The 19,861-nt window shown below is 38.2% G+C and overlaps 4 protein-coding genes across 5 annotated transcripts in view; all 4 read right to left on the minus strand.

Moving 5' to 3' along the window:
* Positions 1 to 19,861, minus strand: part of LOC129795447 (mediator of RNA polymerase II transcription subunit 1) — a 1,235,552-nt gene that overhangs the window by 1,169,293 nt on the left and 46,398 nt on the right. The gene's annotated exons all lie outside the window — the stretch shown is intronic.
* LOC129795441 (protein rotatin homolog) lies at positions 265 to 7,588 on the minus strand. The gene is made up of 5 exons (XM_055836718.1): positions 7,491 to 7,588; positions 7,230 to 7,420; positions 2,345 to 7,162; positions 811 to 1,303; positions 265 to 753 (listed from the first exon to the last, which is right to left on the minus strand). The coding sequence occupies exons 1-5, from the start codon at positions 7,528 to 7,530 to the stop codon at positions 512 to 514; spliced, it is 5,784 nt and encodes a 1,927-aa protein (XP_055692693.1). The 5' UTR covers positions 7,531 to 7,588; the 3' UTR covers positions 265 to 511.
* Positions 8,124 to 19,845, minus strand: LOC129795489 (uncharacterized). Its single transcript, XM_055836823.1, has 4 exons — positions 19,642 to 19,845; positions 18,508 to 19,378; positions 9,369 to 10,400; positions 8,124 to 9,296 (listed from the first exon to the last, which is right to left on the minus strand). The coding sequence occupies exons 2-4, from the start codon at positions 19,348 to 19,350 to the stop codon at positions 8,796 to 8,798; spliced, it is 2,376 nt and encodes a 791-aa protein (XP_055692798.1). The 5' UTR covers positions 19,351 to 19,378; positions 19,642 to 19,845; the 3' UTR covers positions 8,124 to 8,795.
* Positions 12,678 to 14,267, minus strand: LOC129795672 (uncharacterized). 2 transcript variants are annotated; one of them, XM_055837138.1, is made up of 2 exons: positions 13,824 to 14,267; positions 12,678 to 13,737 (listed from the first exon to the last, which is right to left on the minus strand). In XM_055837138.1, exon 2 carries the CDS (start codon positions 13,732 to 13,734, stop codon positions 12,868 to 12,870), a length of 867 nt encoding a protein of 288 aa, XP_055693113.1. In that variant the 5' UTR covers positions 13,735 to 13,737; positions 13,824 to 14,267; the 3' UTR covers positions 12,678 to 12,867. The 2 variants fall into 2 exon arrangements, with proteins under 2 accessions (XP_055693113.1, XP_055693112.1); XM_055837137.1 differs by having other exon boundaries at positions 12,678 to 13,755; positions 13,824 to 14,263.

Consider the following 19,861-nt stretch of genomic DNA (forward strand, 5'->3'; position numbering starts at 1 on the left):
TAGATTCTGAGAAAAACCTACTTTTGTGTTTTAGGGCAGTTCTGGGAAAATGTCGGAAAATCACAAGATGGCGTCGCATCTAAGATGGCGGAAAGTGATTTTCTTACTCTTCAATAATTAGGCTTCAAATGTAACCAACTTCGTAAAACTAAATTTAAGAAAAACTCCAAGAAAAATGAAAACATTAAAAATGTGTAAAATCCTTCAGTTTGCCCAAGAGACCTCCCTTAAACTACTTGTAAAATTAAATTCTAGAAAATGTAATAAAAATTAAAATAATTAATTTAATTTAATTTAAAAGCGACTCACATTATTTTTGTTCATGGCACTGTGATGACCTTTCATTTGCATCCTTCTTTTGTTGTTGCTGTTGACGATGTGCTGCTTTTTACCCTTTTATCACTGATTAGTTTTATTCTTTTATAATTTTTTTAATCAAGAAATATGCTTCAAAGCATTAAATAAAATTAAAACTCTACAATTTTTGACGCTAAAATGAAAAGATTTTGAATTAAACCATTAAAATTTTAGAAATATTCTCCATCGATGAATACAGGTGGTTCCCTTCAGTGTGTCCTGCTAGGATGAGATTATTCTGAATTGCTTGCAATTTCCCAGGAATTGACGTGCTCTTTATGGCATTCTTTGCACGCGTATTGTTTGCAATCATCGACCAAATGGCTACTGTAGCATTGAGCTGATCTTCCCTATCACTCCCATCGAGAATCATCTTCACAGTTCTCATGAAATCTTCTGTAAATAAAAATTCTCTCGAATCAGAAAATCCTGCAGGAAGAAGAAAATCTTCACCTGAAGAGAGTAGAGCAGCTGTATTAGCAGAATCCATGGCGAAATTTCGCAAAATCTCAACTGCCTTCCTCCTAATTCCCACACTACTCTGCTGAATGAGTGCCGTGAGGACTGTGAGGTACTTTGCAGCCCTCCCCTCGGGGTATCGCGTGAGGATCTCATAGAAGGTCAACCACTCCTCAATAACAGCTGTGTGTGAACGCTGCAAACGCGTAACGTGCGGATGAAATTGACTAATGTGCTCCAAAAGTCCCTGTCTCGTCATCGCCATACGTCCCTCAATGCAGGAGCAGCAATTTATGAGGAATCTCATGATAATACGAAGATTAATCACATCAACGTCTTCCTGTTTTGCTTTATTAGTTTCCTTCGCTGCATTCTTGATCATCAGCTCAAGGATTGTCTCCGTATTGGCGCTGGAGTGAGTTGCAGCACGACGACAGAAGGGATGAGAGTATTCACTGAGATTCACAAGTAGGACCAAGAAGTTGTTCTGTGTGGAGAATTTATCAGACAAATACAGTTAAAAGAAATTAATTAAAATTCTTTTCAAATCCGGAACAGAATAATAAATATTTTCAACAAAAACTTCATAAAAAAAATGTAAAAGTTCCTTATTTGGGGAGAAAAATAATCGAACAATCAAGCCTGAAGCAAAAGTATTCCTTTCCGGAATGGAATACTTAATACAACTTGAATAGCAAAGTATTCATTTTAAAAAATAAATTTACACAGTGAGAATATAAAAAAAATTAATGTCAGGAAAATTATTTAAAGGAAAGTAATAATCAACTTAAAAGGCGAAAAAGAATTATTTTCAATCTAAGATTTATTTGAAAGACGGAAATTCTTTGAGAAGATTTGTATTTTAAGGAAACGAATAAATATTTTGAGTTCTTTAATATTCTTTAATATTGGGGGGAAGAAATTTAGAAATAGAATAATTATTACTTTTAGGAAAAAAAAAATAACTGTTTTCAGAAAAATAAATATTTTCATGTAAAGAATTCTTATTTTCAGGAGAATAATTACTTTACGGAAAAGAATAATTAATTTTAAGAAAAAACAATTAGGAAAAAATGATTATATGAAAAGAGCAATTATTTTCAGAACAAAAATGACTGTTTTCTGTAAAGAATAAATATTTTCAGGAGGAGAATAATTACTTTCCGAACAATAATGATTATTTTCAAGGGGAATAATTATTTTCAGGAAAAGAATAATTACTTTAAGGAAAAAAATTACTATTTCTGTAAAGAATATTTTTAGGAAAAGAATAATTACATTCCGGATAATAATGACTCTTTCCGTGAAAAGAATAATTATTTTCAGGAAGAGAATAATTACTTTCAGGACAAAAATTACTGTTTTCTGTAAAGAATAATTATTTTCAGAAAGAGAATAATTACTTTCCGGACAAGAATGACTATTTTCATGAGAAGAATAATTATTTTCAGGAAGAGAATATAATTACTTTCAGGACAAAAGTAACTGTTTTCATAACTAATTTCCTCTTAAACTAATTTAAACAAACCTGTAGAGATTTATGTGATCCACTCCAGGTCCACAATCTTTGGAGAACTTTGCAAATTACTGCTACATCAGCTTCCTTCTCTAGTGTGTCCTTTTTAAACCACTGACAGAGTATTTGTGTGATCATTCTCAATTCCTCAACTATATACTTCTTCTTCCCTTCCCCATGGCGTCGAACATACTCAGCACATGAAGCCCCCACAAATGTGGCGACGGCTTCGAGACGTTTCATGAGGAATGAGAAGAGTTCTGTGTTTTGTGCCATAATCCTGGCTGATGCGCTACATTGGAGGAGAAGTCCTAGGACCTTTGCTGCTTGTTTCTTCACATTGCACATGATGAATGATGCTATTTCGGGTTTATCACGAGCACACATCATCCTGAAGAGTTTCTCCACTCTCCGGAAGAGTTGCATTGCTATTGGTGGCTTTTCTGAATGTTCTTCTTTGGACGCAGCATTGGGATCGATGTTTTCATCATTCTCCTGATCGGTTGTTGGTTCAATGAGCTGCATGAAATTCTCATTGTTCTCCTTTAGGCCCATTTGAAGGTAAACTTCGAGAAATTCCAAAGCTGCAAGCTGGAGATTTAACGTGACTTCCGTGCGTAGTCCCAAGATGAGAAGAGAGAATACTTTCTGATGGTTTTGTTGCTGTGCCAATGTGGTTATGACATTGAACCCAAAGGGGGAAGTTCCAATGATTGTTAGAGTTTTAATGAATATCCTGAACATGTTCTGGGAAGGATCAGTCTTTGAATACAGCTGAGCATCCTGGAGGAAGAGAAGGGTGGCTATAGCTGCATGATTCTGCGCAATCGCTGCGAGAATTTCTTCATTTTTCTCCAAGCACGGAATGAGAAGTCTGCAAATTCCCATTGCCATCTCGAAGGTGTGCTCTGTGGGATTTGTAGGAACCATGGCGAGGACATTGATGAATGTTTGAAGGCAATTTTCCTCCAGGAGAACATCTACGTAGGACGCATCAATGTCAATGATGGATTTGAGGAGAAGTGAGAAGCCATTGATGACATTTGGGCTTGTTATGAGCTTCCCTTCTGCAGGATCTTCCAACGTTGGAACAGCATCCCAAATGTAGGCATGTTCAAGGTCCTTTGTAATTATTCCAGCGAGATTATGCTTCCTCACAATGAGCCCAATGGCGTCCTCAGCGGAGGAATCTCCCATGGAGAGGGATTCACTGCATCGTGGTGAAACTTGAGAAGCAATCCCACCCAATGGGAGACAATGTGATGTGAGATTAGCGAAACAACACGCAGCCAATTCACGAATAAAGCCACTCTCACGACCATCCAGAACTGTCCCAATGCAGCACGCATGGAAGCCACCAGGGAGGAATTTAAGCTCATCAACCAGCAATGCTGCTCCTTGAAATCTCCCCGCCATCCTACAGAGAATCATCCAGGCATTCTGTCGCACCCACATATCCGTATGACTGCACAATCCACTCATGTGCCTCACATGCTTCGGCTTCAGCTGAATCTCATTTGTTAGTCCCATAAATCCCCGAATGGCCACCAAGCAACTCACAAGGAACTTCGACCCGGATTGGCAGAGACTTTTCACCGAAGTAATGTACTGCAAAAGTCGACTAATAATCCTGTTTACTTTATCCTCCTGCAGGGACACAATGTCCGCGAGGAAAGCCATAAAATCCATGAGAATTCTCCCACGATTCATATCCCTACTCTCCCCCTGAACAAAACACCCCTCGAGGGCTTTTGCGAGAGCTGAAAAAATGTCTCCCAGACAATTTTCGCTATTCTCCTTTGCACCACATGCGTAAATTTGCTCAACAACCTTCTTGAGAAGCGCAGTGGTCTCTTCCAGCAGCGTCAAGGTTGTTCCGGAAGCCTTCAAGATACTTATAAAGCTCGAATTCCGCTGGTTAATCTGTCGAATGAGCCACGCGAATGCTTTTCCATCTTCATCGTGCTCCAGAACTGTTCGCATGAGCTTCACGGCTTCAAGGAAAAGCTGAGAATCATCTGCAGATGTAGGTGGTGTCAAAAAGAACTTCTTCACAATGTCCACGAGAGTCTCCATGGGGAACTTCCTCCCAGGATGAAGGCTTAAATTGCATTGAATGTGTGCAATGGCCATTGCAACCTCCTGATGCGTTGTGGCATTCTCAATTTGATGAATAAAATACCGGAATGAGTCCATTGGGAGGGAGGAATGAATGAACAGGAGATCCCTTTCGGTTATCTTGAGATTATCACTAAAACGCAAGAAATTGATGAATTTCATCTCCTTCCCGTGCGCTATGTGAGCGTAGTTTATTCTTTCAGAACTTTCGGTTAGCTTCTTGGAGTTCCGGGCATTTGTGAGGACATTCTCTAAGCCACCAAACCATAAATTTGCAAAGGAAATCCGTAGGAATTGCCATGAAGTCCCTGAATCTACTTGTATGCGTGCTGAGGGCGGTCTCGATGGGGCTTCCTCAAAGATCTCATTGAGTTCTGAGAGAAATCTATGGGGGCTCTCACTCCAGTGAATCTGCTGTGCAAAAGGCACCTGTAGCTTCTTCATTAGATGCGGCAGGGACACACTGTACGCACCAATGCTGTAGTCAGCAAAAGCCAAGAGGAAAAGCGCTGTGGCAGCATCCGCCTTGAGATTGGCATCATGATGAAACATTAGCAAGCCCCGGAGGAGGATGAAGTAGATGTTAATCTCATCTGCAAGATCCTGCCGAAGTTCCTGGGAGTGAAGGAGAATTTTTGAGAAAACCCCAATGGCAGGAATGCAAATATCCACATAATCACGCGTCTGATCCAATTTGAAGCATTTATCGAGCACTTCGAGTACTTTGACCCATCCCTGACCTTCCGAGAGCTGCTCATTGACATTGGGATTCAGCGCTAGGAGATTCAATTGCATCACAGTTGTCTTCCGGACGGCTGCTTCAACGCCATCACTCTCCAGAATTGTAAGGAGGTTGCCCACGGAGACATCATGGTATCCGGAAGTTGTCTTGAAGCGTGCCCCCATGTTGATTTGATAGTCAATCAGGGCAATATCATTGGGCACAGTGTCAGCAATCTGGGAGATATTGGGCAGCATTTCCGGCGAATTAGGAAGGCAGCTGAGGATGTAGAGAAGCCACGAGATGGCTGTATCCCTGACAAGTGGATCCGGGCAGAAGAGAAGTCTCACTGCTGTCTGTATCCCATCCAATGGGGTGATTATGTCATTATCCGGATGGAGTGTACTGAGAATTGCCTCCCCCAGGGGCGTTGCCTTTGACGTCCAGCACTGCAAAAGTGGCAAAATGGGGAAGACAATCTCCTTGAGAAGCCGCCATTGCTCCTTCAGGATGACACGACTACGCAGGATGAAGAGAAGCATCGTTTCGGCACTTGAATGAATTGCCGGATCTGCGTGGGTGCAGCCAAAAGCCACAATTTCCGTGAGAATTTCCCTCGTAAGTGGGATTCCGAGATTCCGGAAGGTACTCTGTGTATCACGACCCCCAAGCACTTGCTCCCCACTCATCAGTGACGACACAAAATGCTTCATCTTCTCCGCTGCCCCCGTGTAGGCACATCGTTGTATCTCCAAGCAGGGATTAGCCAGCAATTTAAGCATAATCCACTCCCCAGCTGTGCGCAATTGACAATTTCCCGGAAACAAATGAATACAGCTGACAATGGCATTGAGGAGTGTCTCAGCCAGCTGTGTACTCCTGTGGATGCATGAAGACTGGAGAGCTTCCACCCCAAGGAGGAGAATCTCCGCATCCGGAAGCTTTTCAATGGGACGCAGAAGATCCACAGCCGGACGAAGGAGTTCCTCGCACTTTAACAAAACTTCAGTGTTCTTCTCCCCTCCGGGGCAGGCCTTCTCAATGGCACTGTAGATGTCCGGATAGCATGTCTTCAAGGCAACATCCAATCGTGCAATATTGAGCTCTTCAAGCACAATTTCTTCCTCTCCGGCACTTCCGGGAACATCTCTAAGGCGTAGAATAAGCTGAAGAACTTTTATATAGAGCTTCCTTGCTGCAAAATCCCGTACTCTGTAGCCCAGACACTTCCGGAAGAATTTGCACAGGATCCCAAGTTCCCGGAGGCAAAATTCCACAACTGTTTGAAGTCTCTGCGCATCAATGGTGAGAAGATGCACGAGTTGGCTGAAGATGTCAAAGCACCAATTAATTGTGGCTTGATCTTCTGTTCCCTTCAGCATTGTGCTGACAATCTCAAAGGTTTCCCTGCAGTACTTTGACACGGAAATCTGTGTTGAGACTTCCGTGGACATTTCCTCGGGCGGCATATAGAGAGCTGTGCACTCGCGCAGGAAAATTCGCTTTATGAGCTGTTCATTGAACTTCCGGACAATTTCTCCGATATCCTGACGAGCTGTGAGGAGTTCCTGGAGTGTTGTGATGAGGTAAGGTGGCTGCAGAATCCACTCTGCTGGATAATCTTTGAGGGAATTACTCAGAAACTCCACAGCATGCTTCGAAGCTTGTTCACTGTCCGACAGAAGGGATTCTCGCATGAGTTTCAGGGATTGCAAATCAGGAGCTTTGGGGCAGCTCCAGCACTTCACGTACTCCCTCGGAGTCAATTGCACCTCCTCAACGTGAAGATTCTCCATTAAATCTGGCAAATCTTCCGTGAGATCAATGACAACTGGCACAATCCCCTCTTCCTGTGATTGCTCAATAACGCACGCAATGTCCTGCAGGATGTCTCTGTGCTCGTCATCCTTGAGAATCCCTCGTATTGAACTCAATTCCCCCTTCAGGAAGCCTTTGGTGAAGTACTTGATAATCTCAGGGCCGTATTTACTCTGCAAAGAAAACAAAATTCCTCCAGCTGATTGTTCAGGAAACCCCCAAAAAAGTTTCTTTCCTTACATTTAGCACCAAGAAGATAACATTGAGGGCCAAAGCTTCCTCACAGAGGGGCTCCTGGGAGAACCATCGTAACAGGGCACGAATCACTTCGACTCCACTAAAACTAATCTCATTCCCACTGATGAGGGCTTTGCTCAATTTTCCCTCCAAATTCCGTAGTGTCCGGACGCGAATCTCCTGAATTGGATGGCCTGAAAGAACATCCGGAAATTCCCTAAAATTTCATCCCCAAAATGCAATTTAATTGCAGAAAATACTCACTGAGCTTTTCCACCATTTGTGGACTAATAGAGATTTCCATTTTCACCAGGAAAATTGAGATTTTCAGGAGAGAAAAAAGCCGGCAAAAAGCAACGGTTTTGAATGACAGAAATAAAAACGTTAACCCAGTTGACAACACGCGTACTACGCATCGACTCATGACAAACCCATGACGCGTAATGAGTATTATAAGAAGTTTGTGCCGTTTGTGCGGAAAAATTTTATAATATTAATTTTCCGGGAAAAACTCATTTTTGCGACTTGGGCCTACGCGGGAAATGCTTAGGGGGACCCCGGGGAGCTTCAGTAAAAATTTGGGCGCGAAATTCGCCGGATTAAAAAAAACATTTTGTACGACTTTTTCTGGCGCGGATTTTGAGTGTTTTGAACTTGGGACGCCAATCGACGCGGCGTCGCTTCCTGGTCACAAAAAGCACAATTTCACCGGGAAATTCGGTGGAAAACGTGAGAAGATTGCGAAAAACTGAAAGTGTGAGGGAGACAGTATCAGTGACGTGCACCGTCTCATTTTCTCTTGAGAAAAATGTACCAAAAAATAGCAGTGGTGGCGTTTGGAACTATATTTAGGGCGCCAAATCCAAAAAGTAGTCCAAAAAAAAAACAAATGAAAACTTTTTTTTTTCAATTTAATTTTATTATAAAATAACGAAAATCCTCCTCCTTACAAATCATGTGATGATACGTTCTTATAAGTAGACAGAATACTCTAAAAAATCCTTGAGATTGATTTAATCACCCTGAATTGTTGTTCTTTTCTTTCAAAAAAAAAAAATTCTAGCTTCTAATACTGCTGATAAGCAAGATTTTTCACACGATTAAGGCCATTGAAGGCACTTCTTTTATTTTTAATTAAAATTTCTTTTAGAGGAATTTAAGGGTTCAATAATTTCTTCTCCCTTTCACCAAAAGCACTACATATAAACATTAAAAAAAATCGTCCTAATTACAAAATCATAATCATAAAATTCCTGAATTCTATCACCTGAAGGTTTGTGCTCAATTTTTAGTTTTTTTTTTCAGACCAATTTAGGGTCAATTTTTCTTCGCACATAATTTTATTACTACTACATTGAAAGTTTCTTATTAAAAAAAAATATTCATTAAAGAACAACCCTTGAGAAAAAGAATAAAATGCTAAAATCTATGCAAAAAGTGGGGGCAACAAACAGATACTTGTACTGAATAATCTACAAAATACAGAAAATAAAAATAAGCAAGTTCCGGAGGCTTTAAAACGGGGGGTAGAGTTTGTCGTTTTTTTTTTGAGAGTATTTGTTTTGTGTTTTAGAGTCTCTTGAGATTCCTCTTGCTCCTCTTTGAGCCCGGCACAATACGCCTCTTGTACTCCTCCTCCACACGCACCGGCGATCGTGGCTCCAACTCAATGCACTTCCCCACCTCATGACGTTCCCCATAGCAAGTTGTGCAGAATGTAAAACGACACGATTCATGGGAACAAATTGCGTATGTTTCATAGCGCACCCCATCACCAATGAGGCTCCTATTGCGCGTACACAGTTCCCGTTCAAATGTACTCAAATCATCCGGAAGGGAGGTTGACTTCCCCGTGGCACCGAGCATTTTATCCTCACGTCGTGCTGGGAATGCGCCAATTGTGTTATTTGCACGGAAGAGATTCCTCTTTGCGGGTGATCTCTTCGCCGGGCTGATCCTTGCTGTCGCCATGGCGCAACGTTTCTGCCGCCGGGGGCTCATAATGAGGGATGACTTGAAGCATTTTGGGCATTTAATCACCTTTGCACGCTCATCGAGACGTGACAGGAACTGCAGGGAAAGGAAAAAGGATTTTTTTTTTCATATTAATCCTGCAAAAATCATTTTAAGCCAATTTAATACCTTCTGATGATCCCGATGTTTCCTCGTTGACGGACTATTGGGCGGTGAACGGACAACACTGTGTCGACGAATCTCCTCCTCATCCAGGGAATTCAACTCACGCAGATGAATCCTCCCCATTGCAGCACTCTTTCCGGCAACCTTCTTTCCACCAAGGGAGTTTTCTTTAATGGGAATTTGTTCCTCCTCATACGCCCGGAGACGCTTCACTGCCTGATGGTGCCCATTGACAATTAATCTCCAATCCCGGCAAACATTGTGCACGGCGTACAAATCCTCCGGACGGAGGTGCGCAAAAATACGATCAAGTGCTGGAATTGTCCCGGCAAGACGACTGAGAATATTTAATGTTGTTGTACCTTCGTAGGAATTCCTCTTGGGTGGCATACATCGTCGTGGGGTTCTCTCACCCACTGAACTACGTGGGGATGACTTTGTGCTGTAATCCAGGGATTTCCGGGCACGCTTCTTCGGTGGTGTACACGGTAAATTAGGATACAAAAGACGATGCTTCTCCTCATCGGATGAATACTGAAAACTCGTGCAACGTCTCACCTTCTTCGGTGTATGCAACACCGAAGGAGAATACTCAAATGTTCCCACAGTTCTCTTGACACCCTTTCGCACTTCCTCCTCCACCACACTATCATCCAATGTGACAATGTGTTTCGGTGTGAGACTAATATCCATCATCTCCTCCTGCAACCCTTCTTCCTTCTCCTTCTTCTCCTTCTGCTTCTCTTCCTCACCATCATCGGGGGCAAAGTGCAAAAGTTCAAGAGAATCCTTATGACGAAGGGATGAACTTGAAAGACTCACTCGGGGTGCCGCTGAATATCCCGAAGCTTCTTCCGTCATGCTACGCATCTCATGGAAATACTCACGAATACTTTGTGAACTAATCTCCTCCAATGGAATGAGATTCATTCCATCTTTCTCCTCTTCCTCCACTGTCTCCAGGACATGACGAGATATAGAGAAATTCTCAAGACCAGCAGCTGGAGCAGCACAGGGGGCATTTTTAGTCTTAACCTACATACAAAATTAATTGAACAATTTCCATTAAATTTTAATCATTATTTTTTTGAAAAAGAATTAATATTTTTTTGCTTCCTTTTTGAAGTTTTATTTTATTCAGTTGGTTGCAGGAATTTTTTTCATTAAATAAAATCTAATTTTCAGGGGTGTAATCAGAGTGGATTTGTTGTGTCTAAACACCCTAAAAATTCACATAGTTCAGGTTTCCCATTGGAGCTCAAAAGAAATTATTTTCATGCTAAATTCTATTAAAAAACACGAAAAGCGTCTCAGTTAGAAAAATAAATTTAAAACGTAAATAAAATAAATGTCAAACGTTAAAAAACATCAAATATTACAACATAAACGTCAAACGTTAGAAAAGAAAAATCAAATGATACTCGTAATAAAAGAAACCAATAAAAGTCAAACGTTAGGATAAAGTGAATGTCAAAATCACGCTTTGGTCCAAAAACTTTATAAAGAAGAAGAAGAAAAGTCAAATTTAAGAAAAGAAACATAGAAAAAAAAAGAAATCTTACGTTTTCTTTTGAAACATCAGACGTTAAATCAAGACGTTAGAAAAGAAACGTCAAAGTTAGAACAAAATTGAAACAATAGAAAAGAATTGTCAAACACTAAAACAATCGTCAAAAGTTGAAAAAAAAATCAAGGAAAAACGTCAAACTATAAAAATGGATGGAACAGTATAAAGCGAAAGGACGGTAAGTAAAACTTACGGGCTGTGATTCTTTCTTTGTCAGTAAAATGTGAAAATGACTGAAAATTGAGGATTGGCAAATTTTGAGGACGGCTTTCTCGCGCACTGAATCACAGCCAACGCGCAGAAATTTTGTGAGAAGCCCTAATCGTGGGCGTTGGCTGTGATTCAGTACGCGAGAAAGCCGTCCTCAAAATTTGCCAATCCTCAATTTTCAGTCATTTTCACATTTTACTGACAAAGAAAGAATCACAGCCCGTAAGTTTTACTTACCGTCCTTTCGCTTTATACTGTTCCATCCATGCTATATTTAATTTTTATCTTTGCAGTTATATATATTTATCTTTGCATTTTTATATGTATATATAATATATATATCTATGCATTTATATACATATATTTCACTTTACTTTTGTATATATAAAACGCCCCGCTTCGCGGGGCGCGGAACTTAACTAACTCAAGATATGACACGTAAACTTTAAAAAGCGATATCTCCGGAACGGCTACATAGATTTTCTTCATTTTTGGCATGGTGAAAGATATTATAGTCAGCTATAACATATCAAAATATGAAGCAAATCTATAAAGCGGTGCTCGAGATATTCATCGAAAACTAATCGAAAATTTTGTTTTTGATTTTTGGTCCTCTAGCGGTCATTTTTGAAACTTTGGATGTTCTAGAAAGTTGTAGGGCTTGCTGAGAGCTTTCATTTGAGCTTGAGTTGATCAAAATCGGTCAAGCCTTTCTCGAGTTATGGTCGATTTTCGATGAAAAATTGTGGCGGCCATATTGGTTAAACGGCTTAACCGATTTTCGAAAATGAGGTATCGTTGGAAAGCTCTTGATGGCCCCTACAACATATAAAAATTTCAGATTTTTAGCTATAATAGGGGCTGAGATATAGCGAAAACAAAATTTTGAGGTTATTCAAAATGGCGGACGGGGGGGTGGGGGGGTGGATTTGACGTCATAATCGGATTTCTTCCACACGATATATGAACTTTGCCGTTGACCGCAAGTCTCTATCTACCACCGTTCTCTCGCAATATACCGTTATACTCCGGCCGGCCGGACGGACGGACGGACGGACGGACGGCCGGACAGATTTTTGGCGCATACGTTTTTTGGAATGTAGGGACCCTAATTCGTGCTCATCCCAAGTTTGAGCCCGATCTGACGACTTTGCATTTTAGAGTGTACACAGAAGCTGTGCTTCTTTTAAGAAAGAATCACAGCTAAAAAATTAATTAAAATTCAGAAAAGAAACATCAAAAGTTCCGAAATAAATGTTAAACGTATGAAAAAGATGTCAAATATTGAAACATCGTCACTTGCCGCTACCTTTGTTGTATAAAACATTTTTTTATGAAGTTTTGAGCCAGATACGACAAAAGTAGCGACAAGTGACGAAATGTCAAACGTTAGAAAAATATTGTTAAAAAATAAACGTCAAAGTTAGAAACGAATGAAAAGAAGTGTCAAACTGTAAAACAAACGTCAAAAGATAGAAAAGAAACGTCAAACTTTAAAAAAAGTAAATAAAAATTTATAAAATAAATGTCAAAAGTTTCACAAGAAATTCATTTATTCCAATAGTATTATTGATTTTTATAATAAATCTTAACAATAAAAAAACTCCTTCATTCATTTCGGTTAAATAATGTCTCCTTCATCAGGTATTGGTTTATTTAAAACATTGAAGATTTAGAAGCTTTTGCAGATTATTTAATCATCGTTTAATTATTCCCATCAAACCTTCATCTGTACTTGCTGCAGGACAAGCAGTATGCGTACCTATCATTACAGTGGGGGCATCTATCAAAATTTGGAATTGATCTCGAATTTGTTGAGAAGAATTGAACGGATTCACTGTAAATTCCACATTTAACCCACAAAAGGAGATCAAGAGCTTGCTCCTTTGTCAAGAGCGACGGTGGTTTAGCACAGAGGATTAGCTCATCAATTGACATGACGGGAAAACGAATGAAATTAATCAAATTTCCCAACTTTTTCCTCATTTCCGTGGCAACATCGAGGGCATCCTTCGAAGCTTCCTTCATCATGTTCACAACAGCAACGTACAGATCGTACTCAGAGCACGTTAAATTCGACGATTGAAGGATTATTTTGAGAAGATTCATGTGTGCCTTTGTGCAATCCAACTTCTCAATAATCTCCAATGGATGTCGCACACAAATATCTTCAATGTGATCATTGAGTCTCTTTATCTCATACCGTTCAATGGCTTCAAAGTGTTCCGTGAGATTTTTTGCCGATATAAAAGTCAAAGCAAATTGAATGATTTTCTCAATGAGGGTGTAGATAAAATATTTTGAGGCCACATAGAGAAGTTCCTGATAGTTTGATTCCCTAATCTCAATTGAACTCCCATAAATTTCCTTCATTGCAACGTTGAAAGTATCAAATGAAATATCCTTTATTGCAATACGATCACTACTTTCGAATCCTTCGGAGAATTGCTTCTGAAAGACAACACTTGACTGGGCTAATTTTCTCTTTTCCACCAACAATTGGGCTCCTCCGTTGTCCGGAAAGAAAAATGTCACATCCGGATTATCACCATAAACTATGCGATTTTTATCTTTACCCTCCATTGATGACATTCCCTTTTTTCAAGAGAAATTCTGTTAATACGAAAAAATACGATTTTAGGTTCAAGAATTTTTAATTTTAATGCGAAAATTCGGCATACCTTCAATTAGGCTTCTTAAGGAAATTCTTTCTCTTCAAATCCAAATTCCCACAGACCTTCAATTCAACTAAAAATCCACAACTGCCTGTAGTTTTTAGAAAGATTTTATCACACCACAAACTTGTGAAGAAATTAAGTTATAGCCTTCACAGCTCTAATGATTTTTGTGTACTGATTTTGATAAGAAAACCCTCTCTTTTGGCTTTAACTTTAGTTCCCTCTTCTATTCACAACAACCAATTTTACAACCTCTCTAAAAGACAAATTATCGTATTTCACAACTCAAGTAATTATACCTTTTCGGCTTCTCCTCACACACGCACGCATACACAGAAACCTGTTGCGCCGGTAAAAAATTGACAGAGCTCAGGCAAACAATGAATATTGTTTTTATCATTAGAACTCCAACAGAGATTTCCATGACTTTCCAAAGAATTATTCGTTAGAGTTATATGGGAGGATTTTTTACATTTTCAACGCATAATACAGAAAAAAAAACTTAAAGATCCTTCCAGAAATTTTGACTATTTTAGCGAAGATCTGAATAATCTCATTTTCAGATAGAATTTAGTACTTCTTCAGCTTAAATTTACTACTTTCTCGGTTACAATTTACATTTTTAGTACTTTTTAGGATTAAATTTAGTACTTTTTAGCTTTAATTTAGTACATATTTGCCTTAAATTAAATACTTTTTCCTAATATTTAATTCAGAACTTTTTCGATTAGAATTTACTATATTTTTGGCTTTTAGTACTTTTAATTATTGAATTTACTTCTTAAGATTGAATTGTTAAAAAGTAGGTACTAAATTCTAGCCGAAGCACTAGTAAATTAAAGCCGAAAAAGTACTAATTTCAATAATTAAAAGTACAAAATTTTATTCAAAAACTTAGTAAATTCTAGCTGAAAAAGTATTCTGAATACAACAGGGGAAATGTACTAAACTTAAGTTTATAAAGTACTAAATTGAATTTAATGTGATCGACTAGAATTTAGTACTTTCTAGAATTTTGCTCCTCAGTCTCTACCAATTTAAGACTTCAAAAAAAAAAAGAAATGTTTGTGTAAAAAAAATGAATCTCTTTAAGAAATCTTTAAATGAGTTTTTCAATGAATTAAAACGATTAAAACAGATTTTTGTGCTTCATCTGATAATCGTGCGGTCGCCAAATAAAATAATTTAACCGAATTTATAAACCAATCTTTGTTCTTCTTAAGAACCAAGATTCTTCTTTTATTTATATCATTTTTCTTAACAAAATTTAATGCAAGCAAGACCCCTAATGAATTTATTCCCGAACTTAAACAGCAAATAAATAAGAAAAATCAGATTATTTAATTCTAAACTCATTCCGGAAGTAACTATTTAGCCATAAAATCCATTAAGAAGATCAAAAATTGCCTATTTTTGTCACCAAAAGAGAATTATCTCACATTTTAGTGGCTGTTTTCTCCATCAGAATTGCTTCATTAATTTAGTTTGAAATTAATTAAAATTGGCAATCTTGTGCCTTTTTTGGCCATTTCTGCACAAAGAGCAAAAGAGAGAGAGAGAGATCCCGCGATCTTGTTGAGCCAATAAAAGAAATGGCGAAAAAGAATGCAAAAAAAAGCCACGGAAGACGTATTGTGGCCGTAAAACGGGACTGAGACGCACACAATATGAGAAGAAGAATTGTGCGCGCGGGGGGATGTTGCCTTTCTTCGGGCAATCCAGCAAATTCACGAGAATTGCCTCTATTTTATCTAAATAGCCAATTTAGTGTGCTTTATGTGCATATTTTATAGCTCCTCTCACAGGCAATACATAATCTTTTTATGTATTATTTTCGCATCAGTAATTTTGCGGAGATTTATATTTTTTTCCTCCGTGCAAAAAATCACCGAAATCTTTGCAAAATTCTCATTGATTATTCATGAAAAAAAAAAAACAAGGTGAACACAGAGTAGGGAGAAGTTGGCAAAAGAGAGACATTTTTTTTGCTCAATTCATTCCTCTTTTGGAGATTTATTTCCTTTTTAGCAGTACACGCGGAGTTTCTTTGTAAAATCATTTTGCACAACATTTTCACCCAACTTTGAATCTTTTTGCGGGAATTTTTTTTGTATTTTTTTTTCTATCGTGTTATGTACTTAGAAATGTACAAAGTACCCAGTCAGCAAAAAAAGAAAATAAATAAACTCAACGTCTTATCAGAAGAGCATGAAGAAGAGTTGAGGCGATATTGAAAGCATAAATAAGGAGGAATTTCCATAAAATAACTCGCATTTTGTATTTATAATCTTTCCATACAAAGAAAAAACGCGTTTATTGCCAAAAAATTAATCAGAAATTAAATAAATTCTCTTCTTCAATCATTTTGCGTGTAGTTGCGTGTTAGATAATAATAAAGTCAGTAGCGTACGCAAGTGAATTAAATGAATAAAATAAACTTATATAGACAACTCGCTAATTGAACAGAGGGGCAAACAAAAAACTATTTTTCATGGTCTCTTATTTACTTTAATAATGTCTCTATAATAGTTTAAATTGAGCCTAAATTGATGACAAAATAAATAAATAAAAAGAAAGTTAAAACAAAAGAAAAATAAAATTTATTATTAGATGAAACCTTGTCAAACTGAATTCAAAGAAGATATGACTAAAAAACGTTTATTAGTTGTTAAAAGCTGAAACAGACTTAGCCGTTTGTTACAATTTAACCCTTTGTACAATTTGCACAGTTTTAAATTCAGTTTTACCCATGCGAAAAAATTCCTTATTGGAGAAAAAATTGGAATATTATCATAGAGGATCAAAACAGAATAAGAAATCGTCAAAGAGACTTTTCATTTATCACTGAGAGATCGACTAAAAGCCGACAATGATTTGCTACAAAATGTGAAAAATGACGTCATTATTGCACTTATAGAGTCAGGGAGATTATTTACGTATTTAAGCACATAAAATAAAATAAATAAATAAACGGATTTTCGGTCTCAAGCTCGGTTAAACAAAACGTCAAAATGGCTAAAAAAAAACGTCAAACTCTGTCAAACGTTAGAAGGACGAACGAAACAAATGACAAACTTTAACAGATACTAAAACTTGACGATGTTCAGAAATTGTTTGCACATGATGTAAGAATTTTGAATGTTTGTTTTTCTGTACATTTCTTTCTCTGTACATTTGATTGTAATAAAATTTTCCTCTCCTCAGAGCCACTGAGGAAGGCACGGTCTTGTGCCGAAAGCTCTGGCAGAATTGCGCGTTTAATTCTGAACTGAGATTTTCAAAATTTTCCATTTCACTTCATAATTTCATGTCGGCTACACAAAACTAGACAAACTTTAAAAATAAATTTAAAACGATATGCGTCAAACAAACGTTAGAAAAAGTAGATCTTTTCAATGTTAGAACATGAATTTCAAATGTAACATAAAACGTTAGGCTAAAGCAATCGTTAGAAGTTTTTTTAATTTAAATGCAACAGCCGCTAATTGTTCAGTAATCGTAATCTTCAAAAAATTGAACTTTTAAAGATTTTCTTTTAAATTTATTTTAGTGATCTTTAAGTTAAAAAAAAATGAGAACAGCTTCTAGAATAGATTTTTGGGTACGCCCCTGCATCATTGCATTTTCTCTTTTTATTTTAACCCTTTAAGGTTTTTTGGGTCATACGCTGACCCAAACGTGAAACATTTTATTTTTTCAATTTTTTATGAATGTAATTGTTTTTCCATGTTAGAAATGAATCAAATTCACGAATAAGGGGTCAAAGAAGACGTTCTGAGTGAGAAAAGTCCTCTAAAAAAATTCATAGAATAAAAATCGCGATAAAAGAGCGCATGTTTCAATGTTTTTATGTTTCACGTTGGACGTTAAAAGGTTAACCCTTTCGCGGCCACGTGAAGCATTAAAACATTGAAACATGAGCTCATTTTATGATAATATTTATTGTCTAGATGCTTAAAAAAGATTTTTCTCAGTCAGAATGTCTTCTTTGGCCTCTTTTATGTGAATTTGATGAATTTGTAATGTGAAAAAACAATTAAATTCATAATTAGAAAAATAAAATGTTTCACATTTGGGTCAGCGTATGACCCAAAAAAACGCGAAAGGGTTAATGAACAAGAAAAAAAATTCACAGCGTTTTTTTCTCTTCTTTGCGACACATTTAATTCTAATTTCTTATTAAATATTAATTGAAATATAGATGTCGTATATTCTTACAAATTTTTTAAATCAAATCAAAAAAGGCGCATATGGCCGCCCGGACGCCGCGCGCTTTCCCAAACAACAACAACAACAACAAATCAAAAAAGGATTTTTTTTAAAAATAAAATTAGATTTTATTTTTCCCTTAAAACATTCCTTTTGGTCTTTTATGGATCCTTGTAAAATTCCTCTCAAAAATATTATTTTTTGCAAAAGATTTTTCTTTTCTTTCTATTTTCTTGTAAAAGAATATCACCAGTTTTTGTGAAAATTATAAGAATACAAAAAATAAATGAAATACGTGAGATATAACAGTTTAGCATGGACATAGCGTAATTTTATCAAAATGATTCCACTTTATAGTCTTCTTTGCTCTATACAGAAAAGCAACCAACTGTTCTTCAATTTTATTTTCTTTCATTATTTTTTGGTAATTTTTAAGCGGAAGCTTTATGAAAAAAAAAGAATAAAATCGAGCACTTACCTCATTTGAGCTGGAATGTTTCGTTGATGGAACAGTGAGGAGATTATTAAACTGTCGCGTATTGAAGGAAATAATCTCCTGAGCTGGATTCTCTGCTGGTGGGGTGTCCTCATCAATGGCAATTGGTGATGGACACTGCTCCAAGCGACGCGTGTAGTTCTGCCCTAGCTGCCACTTTCGCGGGCTGAAGCTCTGAATTTTCCGCAGGAGCTTCCGTTTCATTCGCGGTGAACGTGATTTGGGTAGAAGGGGATTCCAGCAAACATTCTCGACTGTTTCCACGTAGAAATCAGGACGGAAGCCATGCTTAATGGGGGTACTCGAGAGATTCTCAAATTGATTCTCTCCGAGAATCTTGGAAGCTGACTTGCTAATGTTCGATGTGATGGGTGATAGTGGTAGTTGGGATGTCTTGATATCCGCGTCGGATTTTATGCGATCCCTGAAGGATTTTTTGCGCCCAAATGGGGCTTTTTTGGGTGTTTCGTAGCCCGCATTTTCATCACTGTACCGCATCTTTTTGGGTGTTGTACTGCCATCATTGGTGGTGGATCTCTTCAGGGGGGAACGCAGCTCAGACGTGGATTTTGGGGTTGTGAGCTGTAAGGCTGAGAATTTACTGAGATTCCGTGTTGTTGGAGTTGGTGGCTCGGCATTCTCATCAATTTCCACATCCTCCTCAATGCTGGAGCCACGAAAGTGCGAATTGTGTGCCTCACTGATGGCACTGAGCTCCGACGTATTGTACCCACTATCTGCTAGACTCTTCTCATGTAGCTTCCCCCCACCCTGGAGCGATGGTGTAGCCTCACGGGGCTCCATTGGAAGCCGAAAACGCTCCATTTTTTCACCTCAACCTCCGGATGCGAATCTGCAACAATGGTGAGACAAGCGGAGGCTGTAATCATCCGGAAACAATCACGACGCTTCTTTGCGCGCGCGATAAAAGTGAAATGTGTGCAAATATTTGCTCAAGAGCCAACGCTCCACTACGCATCACCTCTCTGTTTGCCTTGCTAAACACCACAGCACGATTTGTGCGGTAAAAAGTGAAAAAAGCTCCACGCAAAAAGATCACAAATTTTTGTTCTCGCGCTGGCGTTTTTTTGGCAAGCTCCCATTTGCATCACTCACCTGCTGCAAAAATCACTCTGGAACACACATAATGCATAAAGAGACAAAGCAATGGCGATTTTTGATGTTGGGGACACTTAGAAAATGCAAAACATTCTACTTTGGGGACATTTATTTGGGGGAAAAGCGGGAAAAGAAATGAAAAGTTTTCCTGGGACGCACATTCGAAAATTTCACACAATCAAACTGAAGTTAGTTGCACTTGTGACGTAGTACGAAG

This window comes from Lutzomyia longipalpis, chromosome 4, assembly GCF_024334085.1.
Source record: "Lutzomyia longipalpis isolate SR_M1_2022 chromosome 4, ASM2433408v1".
Classification (NCBI taxonomy): Eukaryota; Metazoa; Arthropoda; class Insecta; order Diptera; family Psychodidae; genus Lutzomyia; species Lutzomyia longipalpis.